This window comes from Oncorhynchus mykiss, chromosome 7, assembly GCF_057628025.1.
Source record: "Oncorhynchus mykiss isolate SJ-2025 chromosome 7, ASM5762802v1, whole genome shotgun sequence".
NCBI classification, from domain to species: domain Eukaryota; kingdom Metazoa; phylum Chordata; class Actinopteri; order Salmoniformes; family Salmonidae; genus Oncorhynchus; species Oncorhynchus mykiss.
In genome coordinates this window covers 39,880,828-39,890,487 of record NC_143028.1, presented here as the reverse complement: position 1 = coordinate 39,890,487, position 9,660 = coordinate 39,880,828, and the positions used below count along the sequence as shown (strand labels likewise).

The following is a 9,660-nucleotide window of genomic DNA, read 5'->3' as shown; positions in this document are numbered from 1 at the left end:
AGTTCGAGCCCGCTCACAGCTCCATCGCTATTGGTCGATAGATCAATCAATCAATCAGAAAATAAATAAGCCAAACAATCAAACATGTGCCCTTACAAAGTACCAATCAGTATGATGAGAGATTCCATGTGTACTTCTGAAGGTACATCATTATGTATACCTTTTACATTTTCATACCCAGGGAACAGTCCTGTGTTGACATTAAATTGAGATAAAATAGAATAATTCTAAATAAATTGCTTATGCCATAAGCAAAAGCTAAAGTTAAAGCCGTGAACATGTCTGTGTGAAGAAATGAGAGGCTCACGTAACTTTACTGACCATGTTTACAAATAGAAGCAGTTGTTGGCATTCAGACTCTACGTTGGCCACTGTCTGACGAGCTTGGCATTTCTACTTAATTAGGAAAATGCACTGTGCCTACCTCTAATTACACAATATTGAGAGGAAGCACAGGCTGCCAATATTAATGACCTGATCCCAAGCCCAGTTCAAAATTGTCTGGAATCTCCCAAAGCCCTCGAAATGTCACAGGGAAAACAATGCACCAAATTCTAATTTGCACAATCAAGTGCAAGCATTTTTTGGAACTGTGGTTAAATGTACCGACAGTATGTCAGAACAGCAATGATCAAATGCCTAAATACGTTTGCAGAATGTCAGATCATTTTCTAACCTTTGTACCTTGATTGCATATCTTAGACCAACTTTTAAGAAGCGTTAATTAAATACAATTGTCATCAATGAATACAAAATTCACTCAACGTAAAGGGTTTTGTTCACAGAATATCAACACGTTGTTCTAATCAGGAGAGGAAATATTGCAAATATGTTCAATGTTTTTGGCAATCAGTAAATACCACTGCACAAAATTGCAAATGGCTTTATCAGGTAGAACATAGAGAAAGATCTAGGCAATGTCTTTTTAAATATTTTTTACATTGCTTAGATGTAGAGAATGAAGTTGAATGACTTCTAAGTAACTTTGGTTACTCCTAAATCATCATCTCCCAAATGTTGACTTTCTATTACAGAGCATTGCTATGGCGTCGACTGAAGCCTATAAAGTATATTCATATCAGTTGTGTTCCTCCACTTTACGTATTCACCTTTCCTTATTTCTATTGGGGATTGTGTTTCTGCTTGCCGATGGAAAGTCTACTGATATCTTAGCAGACCAGCCTTTGTGTTGAATATATGGAATTGCATTGTGATGATACTGATGAACGCATCCTGCACACAATACTCTTATTTCCATTTTCTTTTTGATCAGGAATTATATTTGATTTGATGTGTATAAAATTGTCTGGTGACATTTGCATAAAAGCAGAGTGACTTCGCACAATTCTGCACCTTTGATAGTTGTATTCCGTCATAATTTAGTGACTGCTAAGAAAATATATTGATCTACTGGATACATTTTTTTTTTTTAAAGACTAACTTTCTGTTTTGTCGGCTTAGACTGTATGTTTGTATGAATCTTTTTGCAGTGATCTTTTGATGAATGTATTTAGGACATGTTTTAATACATTAAAACGTTTTAAGGGCAAAGAGATTAAAACGTAATGCATATTGCTAGTTTGTACAGATTACATTCCACTTGCTTGTATCTCCACACTACGTCCATTAGGTTAGGACAATCTAAAAATGAAGATGCATACAGTGTCTGGTGAATTGCATTAGTTCACATTTAAATTCAAAGTAATTAAGTGATTAAGCAATATATTGGGCGTGTGTGTGTGTGTGTGTGTGTGTGTGTGTGTTGAGCTACAGTAGTTAATATGGGCAGAAATGAAAGCTATTGAACACTGTACACACTCCCTGATGGTGAACAGTGATTACATGCAGAAGCACTACTTTGTTCTATAATTTGCTATGGCAAAAGTAATCCTATTTGGATCCCACTGACTAAAAAGCCTAGCTTATCATTGATGTGTGAATCCCTGGAGCACAGCTTCCCCAAGATTTATTGAACTTTGCGATCCCTGAATTAGATTACATGAGGGAACTGCCTTCGACCCAATTAGGCATTCATATGCGTTACCAGTGCATGTAAAAAAAAAACACTGCATAATCCAGCACTTACATATCAGTAATTCTATCACCACTCTGAAATTGTGCCAAGATATCAAATTGATTTACAATGGCTATGTTAACAGCACTGAATGGGGCTGCTGAAGACGATCAAACCTCAAATGGGTGCCAAATAATAAATCCCTGCTGTTTTCATACTAAACGTCCCTTATGATGAATATTAAAAGGTCAAATGGTGCTGGAAAACCATTAACTGTCTAATGTGGAAGTGGAAAAGACCACACTGTCACAGATGCAGTGCTTTAAATAAAGAAGGGGATCTTGAACGCAAACAACTTGCCACCGTAAACATTTTAACAGTTTATTAAGTTACAATTTTAGAAAATTCAACACAAACTCACAAAACAATGATTCACATGCACAATTTTAGTATACAAGACAAAACAGTTAGTTTTCAATATGAAAACGCAGTTCTATAGGTCAGTTATCTCATGGAGATCATGGGTTAAATATCAGTATTAAAATCAAGGGCCACAAGTTGTATAAAATATCAGTAGGTTGTCTTTGTAGGCCAGCTTTAAAAATATATATGCAAGCTATTTACATTAGACCAAGTACATTTGTCAGAACTAAAGCGAATATTTGAGTAACCATAATCAGTGTTTATCATATCAAGTTGAATCCTTTAAAATCAAACTCAGTTGACCTGATGGCTAACATAACGGTCTTAGATTGCATTTAGAATTAATTAACAAAGTACAAGGCCAGAAAAGGTACAGCATTTCCCCCTCTATTTTACAGTCAGCAAGGAACAAGTACTTAGAACTATAGCTACGTAGATTATAGGATAGTCTGGCCAAGTTTGATAAAGGACTCATTTGTAAATCCACATACTCTAGCACTGTGTGAGGGATGTGTACTGGTAAGTATACACTATTCTACTAACCAGCATACAGAAATAATGATCAGGTGATGGGTACAGGAATGAGGATAAGGTCTACGAGTTACACTATTTGTATTATACACTGTGTTACAAGGTTTTATCCTTGAAATGAACTGACATTGCACTGTACTTTTTTTTATAGTAGTATTATTACACAGGCTTAATCCACAGACAGTTTGACACCTAAAAAGCCTATTGTTCATCATTTGGAGAAAAAGCAAAGGCTATCACTGCTATATCAATGCAAATCTTCAGCGTAGGATGGACGTTTTTTTCAAAAAAAGGGCTGAAGAGTCAAAAAGACAAAGGAAAATGACTAGCTCCCTTTCTTAACCAACACATGACCTTTAAACCTGGAATCCGTAATGATGAAACTGCCATGTCCATTTGCGATATAACGACAACAAAGTTACTTCAAACAACGAACACCGTTTTCTCATTGCACCTCATTGCACGCACAATAGAACGGCAGAGTATGTGTTTCGATATTTTTTACTACGATGCTGGATGCTCCTCTCCTCCGTTTCAAAAACAAAACAATAACAAATGTGCCGGGGGCGAACAGGGGTGCTGTTTTCCCTTATGCGGATTTCAGCTTAAAAGAGGAACAAAATGCTGTTCATTTTCATATGAAAGTCAGTAAGATCACTTATGAACGTGGAGCCGTTTGAATCCGTTAAAAGTTCTTAGTAGGGGGATGTTACCTAAAACACCAGTTTCTCATAGCAGCTCTTATTTAAAAAAAAAACATGTACTGTATATTACATTGTGTTCTTATGATTTTAACTTTGAGTGAGGAAGGACATCTGCCAACATCTCCAACTGTACCCAACAAAAACATGCGCAACAGGAAGCCTCGGCATCAGTCAATCAAGCATCTGAATTGTGACAGCTGCAATAACGGGGCAGGAAAATCAATATCCTATTGACTGGGCTGCAGCAGTCTAATCAAAGAGCACAGGCCTTTATGAAACCACTGAAGGAGCAGATAGGCTGATTGTGTCCGCTGCTTGGGCTTTACGGGCCTCTAGGGACTGCACACCTGTTCTGGTGGCTGAGCAGGGACACAGTCACACAGTCACCTTGGATCAGTTCCTTGTGCTTTCATTCGACTTTGGGAAATGAGTGCAAACGCAGACGACGGGGACAGTCTCACAACAATGTAATCATAGCTCAGCCAGCCCTAATCAGTCCCAAGTTCAGTGAAGGCACGGTTCTTTATAGCAGTAGTCGAGTGTTTACTGCAAGTCCAAACTTACACCAGTGGCCCCAGAATGATGACTTATGATGGAGGACCCATCAGACAACAACATGAACAGGAACCAGTTTCTCACTCAACATCAGGCTAATCGAAGTACTTTAGCAGTTACTGTGTCTAGTCTAGCAGCTCAGGATGTACTTCATTGTGTGCAGAGAGGGACATTATGACAGCAGCCAACCTTTTTCCTCTATTTCCAGTCAAAGCTCCTTTAACGTTACATCATTTATTTAGAGGCTTTAATAGCTGCTAAATTGTGCTGCAGATCCAATCATAGATGTATTATTCACAGGATCTCACCAGACCATAAACGTAGACCAAACTTCCACACTACATACAGTCGGATCCATCTCTACTTCTATAAAGTTTTCAACCCATTGTTATATCAGGTGTTCCAGTATATAATTAAAATTGGAATCATCAACCCATTTCCATTAATGGGGTTTCACATTCACCCCACTCAGTTACTTCGTTTCTATCCGTCTGATAATTCATTTCCAAAAAACTGATCCAGAAAGAATGGGTATGTCCCTCAATTTGTAATATGAAAGATATGCATGTGCAGTGAAGGCACTAATATGTCCTGTACTCAAACATGTATACTTTATATATATTTTGCAGACCGGTGATCTGAATTCTGGATAATCGGTAAGACTTATTTAGCATTTAGAGGTCATTTGAATGCAGAATATTACAAGTGGCAACACCACATGATTCTATTCCTTCTGGGACTTTAACATTTCACCGAATTCATTGTGATTTGCATCAATTATTTAGAGGAGCTTGAGATACAGACCAAAATGCCAAGTCCCATCAGCTTGTTGTAGAGAGGGGGTCTAAAGCTCAATAGCCAACAGCTCTATAAGATGCCTAATACTATTTCACTATGCAGAGATGAGTGGGCTAGAGGCACAAGTAATCGATCTAGTATCCAGCCCTGGTCCTGATGAGTTAACAAAGCTCAAAACACAAAACATACAAGGTAAGGTTCTAGCTGCAGTTACAAAAATCACTTGATAGAATATTTTTTGATTCGGTTCACCAAGTAAAACTGGTTTTATATGCTATAGTAGCCAATTTACAATAAGTCTGGGCATGTTGTCAGCTGCACAACTTAGTTAGTATATATTTTTTTACCTTTTGAAGTTCTACTTCTTCAACTTCTTATAATAATAATCCAAAATGCCATCTACAGTTAGCTACTATATCAAAGGCCATCTGACCCATATAAACCAAAACACATCTCTCCATTGAGCAGCTAACCCTACAATTACAAATGTATGTGAACATACTGTACCTCCACCTGGTAAAAACCATTTTTTAAAACCTCAGATTACCTCTGAAAGACCAATAAATGAATGAAATAAAGACAATGAAACCTTTTTTTTTCGTCAACTACTTTGGTATCTACATGGATTTAAGGCATTAGTATTCTTCAAGGATCAGTATCAAACATATAGAATGTAGACATCACTACTCCCAAATTGAAGTATATTCCATTGGCAAAAACAAAATAACACTTCCAAAATGTTTTTACAGCATGACGGCACTTATGACATGAGAGGAAATACTGTAAAATATAATGCACACAAATTCACGTTCTCTATCGGTCCGTTATTGAAATCCTCAATGCATGGCCCTTTTAAAAATCCTGTTCTGTCCAGCACTGCCACAGAGAGTTTTCACCCGTTGCCCCTTCCGACTGAGGGTGAATGCAGGAGCAGCCTCCTAGAGGAGAGGGAGAGAGAGGAGGATCGGTAGGAGGGCTGTGACCAGACATCACCAGGAGGAGCTGAGGAGGATGAGAGCACTGACGAGGACTGCAGAGAGATGAGACGGCGACAGCAGACTAAGCCGAGACGCTCCCGAGCCCTGTGCGCCCATGCCTGAAACCACAAACCACCAGTAAGAGAGAAGCTCTTCAAGAACTTAAGATTCCACAATTTTTTTTTTTTTTTTAAAGCAAAAAGCGGGGCATTTTCTGTCTCTATCTGCAAAATTGGCTGACAAGTCGTCATAAATCAAAGAGTAACTGTGAATTATATAGTGCTTCCATATCTCCATTATTAATGACTTTCAACAGGATAGGCCATTAAAGTATACAGAGATGATAAGGCTTATATCACATTAGAGCAGATCTCTTTAGAGAAAACTGAACCCTGTTTCAATTTTGCACAGCGGGAGGGGCATTCAACTATTTTAGACACAGCCGAGCTGTGCAGTCAACAAGGAATAATAACCCAATGGCAGAGATGGATTGCACCGTACATGCATTTTTAAAAAGGTTGCCTTTCTTGCACCCCAAAAAAAGTATATTACACATGGTCGAAGAGGGGTGCAACGAGGCCAAAATAAATGTTCTGTTCGGCTGGTTGAATCATCGCCAAAACTTGATCAATGGACACAGGAAGAGGAGATGGCAAGCGTACTTAATTTGTGGATGTGGATGGGTTCGCTGCCCACACCTTCACCGCCCTCACTCAGGGCCTTGATCTGGATCAGGTAGTTGTCGTTGGAAGACAGCGTCAGCTCCAACCTGGTTTTGTTCGTCATGATGCTGTTTACCTCATTATCCCGGTGTCTTCTCAACAGCACCTAGAAGCAGCAATGCAAAACCCCCAAAATACAAAAATGTAGCAACACACAGTAACTTTGCAAAAACAGACAACCTCAAAATGAAAGACTGGCTAAAATGAGCGGTGAGGAGTGGGGGAATTCAAACTAGGAGAGTGACTAGATTTTGCTGATTGGATGATAAGATGAATCCTGATGCTTTGTGACAGTACAGCGCGGCTGGCTGATTGAAGCTGTGGATGTTCTGTCCCTGTGGACAACCCTACCAATGTGAGCCACTAATTATCAATATGGCTGAGTTGACCAGAGGCGATGGTATTGAATACACTTCTTTCATTACACCCCCGACCAACTACCTGCTCTTTGCTTCTTCCTTTTTTCAAATCAAACAACCCACACAAAGCAGCACTAATTGAAAGATTGCGTTTGAGATGGTTGTGTTGTATTTGACAAAATAATAGAGTTAGAGTGACATGAGACGTACAAGATATCCGATGACCTCTGCCTCCGTCTCCATGGCTATGACAGGATCCCAGTGCAGAGTGAGCAGAGAGCCAATCATGGTCCACTCTACGTTCAGAGGAGGCTGGCCAGGTGCTGCGAGAGGGTAGTGATGAAGAAAGAGAGAAGAAAAGAGAGATGCTCATATACAGCAATGTGTGTATGCTTGGAAAAAACGAAAGAGTTTCAGTTCTGCTTACATTTTGAAGTTGAATGTACAATAGTCACAAAACCCACTGATGAGATTCACTCACGTGGCTTCTTGGTGGTGGCGTTTATGGGTGTAGACTGTGGCCCTGTCCCAGCAGTGTTAAAGGTACACAAAGCCAAGTAATATTGTGTGTTGGCTTTCAGTCCAGTCACGTTGACTGCTGAGTAGTTAGCAGAGATTCTCACTTTGCCTACTGTGTCAGGCTTGGTGTCATCTTCCCAATACACCACCTGTTTACCAATGGAAAGAAAACAACAAGAGGTTGAGACATCAGACAGGAAAAATTCAATCCTAGCCATGGGGACTTTTATTAACTCACACAAGTGATTAATTTCATCACATTATTAGAACTCACTCCTCCTCATCTAATCTGTAATGCCATTTAGTGTGCAGTAGGGGACTAGCTTCCCACTGAATAATACATTTTTCAATATCTAGGTCCTCAATTGCTGATACACCATCCTCTCTACCCTATGGCCATTCTACAAAGGCACCAATAGTAACCCTGAAAGTAGAATATGACAAAGTGCTTGTGTGACAAAGTATAGGGATATTCTGTCAATACTATGTTTTAGATCTCCTCTTTTTGGTAAAAGAAAATATATTCCCCTCACGGGGAATATGTACTTTCAATGATTAAAATACAGTTTCTGTACTTAGAAATGAACACATCCAGCAACAGCATGGATGAATATTGTATTCTCTCTAACACGAGGCACAGTGCTTAATTAGTTCCCTTGAGGGTATTAACTTTCAATTAACGATGCAGGTGAAGAGATTTTTGATTAAGCAAATGAAATAATCCAATGCTAGTTTAGGGTCATATACAATATTCATGTCTCTGGTATTAAGTGACAGAGTTAAGTCAATACATAATTAGAGAGAAAAAGTGAAGTCTACCCGCACTCCTATATTCCTGGTATTGCTATGAAACTAAATGAATCTATTAGATACTATTTTTCACCCCAAAACAACATACTGTTCTGGAGTTAAAAACTAGCTCCATACTGTAGATGATGGGCCTATTATTGTGCAAATCAGTTTAGACCTATCCTGCCTGTTTGGATACTGAAACAAACAACACTAATGCATCTGTCTATGATGTCTTTCAGAATCTTATGACCTCCACTGTACCCAATGGCTAAGGTTTAAGATGCATAACAACAGCTTTCCTCCGTAAAAGCGCCTCTCTCTCAAATCCTTTTTGGTGACATGATAACACTATTGTATCTACACAATATAGCCGTTGCCATGGCAACCATGGGTTTTGTGCCAAGGGGCAGGGGTGAGAGGGATTGAAAGAGCACTGGGAAAAAAATGTGTTCTTAAATGGATGGATGATAGCTATCCTCATCAGGTTTCAGAAGCCTCTGGTGGGTGGTCTTCAGAGCAGCAGTGTATAAAGCGTAAATCATAGTCCGCAGGAAGCTGAGACGCGATAGTCTGGTGTCCCAATGTGACATAGCTAGGCGGCTCTGAGAACACTATCCGAGCGAGACGCACAGCTGAACGGGCACCTCCCCACAATTCCCAACCAACACGGCTTTGGGACGCATCCTCCATTCATTTGAATGTGTTGACACTAGTTGGAGAAATTGCTTGAGTAGTCGAAAAGTATGAAAGCCAACGGTCCAATATTCTCGAACACTGCTGTGTGTTTTGGACTATGATAAACCCTTAAGCAACACCCACTCTCTGAGGGTGTCTCAGGGGGAGTGGGATATACACAGAAAATAACATTTCCAGTTCACCAAACACTGTACAGATTACACACATGTACATTTGTGAAACAAGACAAATATAAGCACCCTTTTTGACCTTTAATCAATGTGATATATATATATATATATATATATATATATATATATATATATATATATATATATATATCTATGTATATGTACAGGCAATTGCCAAAATAAAGGAAACACCAACATAAAGTGGCTTAATAGTATGTTGGACCACCACCAGCCAGAACAGCTTCAATGCACCTTGGCATAGATTCTACAAGTGTCTGGAACTCTATTGGAGCAGTGTGACACCAGAAATTCCATAATTTGGTGTGTTGTCGATGGTGGTGGAAAACGCTGTCTTAGGCGCCGCTCCAGAATCTCAAATAAGCGTTCTATTTGGTTAACA

The 9,660-nt window shown here is 39.2% G+C and overlaps 1 protein-coding gene across 2 annotated transcripts in view; it reads right to left on the bottom strand.

The window, feature by feature from the left end:
- Positions 1 to 2,376: 2,376 nt before the first annotated feature.
- The window catches only part of LOC110528956 (contactin-3), a 69,453-nt gene continuing 62,169 nt past the window's right edge, over positions 2,377 to 9,660 (bottom strand). For both annotated transcript variants that reach the window (XR_016497528.1, XM_036983344.2), the window contains exons 20-23: positions 7,565 to 7,751; positions 7,294 to 7,406; positions 6,665 to 6,830; positions 2,377 to 6,121 (exon numbers count right to left, since the gene is read on the bottom strand). Coding sequence is in view for 1 of the 2 variants with exons in the window: in XM_036983344.2 (XP_036839239.1) it covers positions 6,015 to 6,121; positions 6,665 to 6,830; positions 7,294 to 7,406; positions 7,565 to 7,751 (573 nt within the window). In the remaining variant the exon portion in view is untranslated. The remainder of the gene's footprint in view (positions 6,122 to 6,664; positions 6,831 to 7,293; positions 7,407 to 7,564; positions 7,752 to 9,660) is intronic.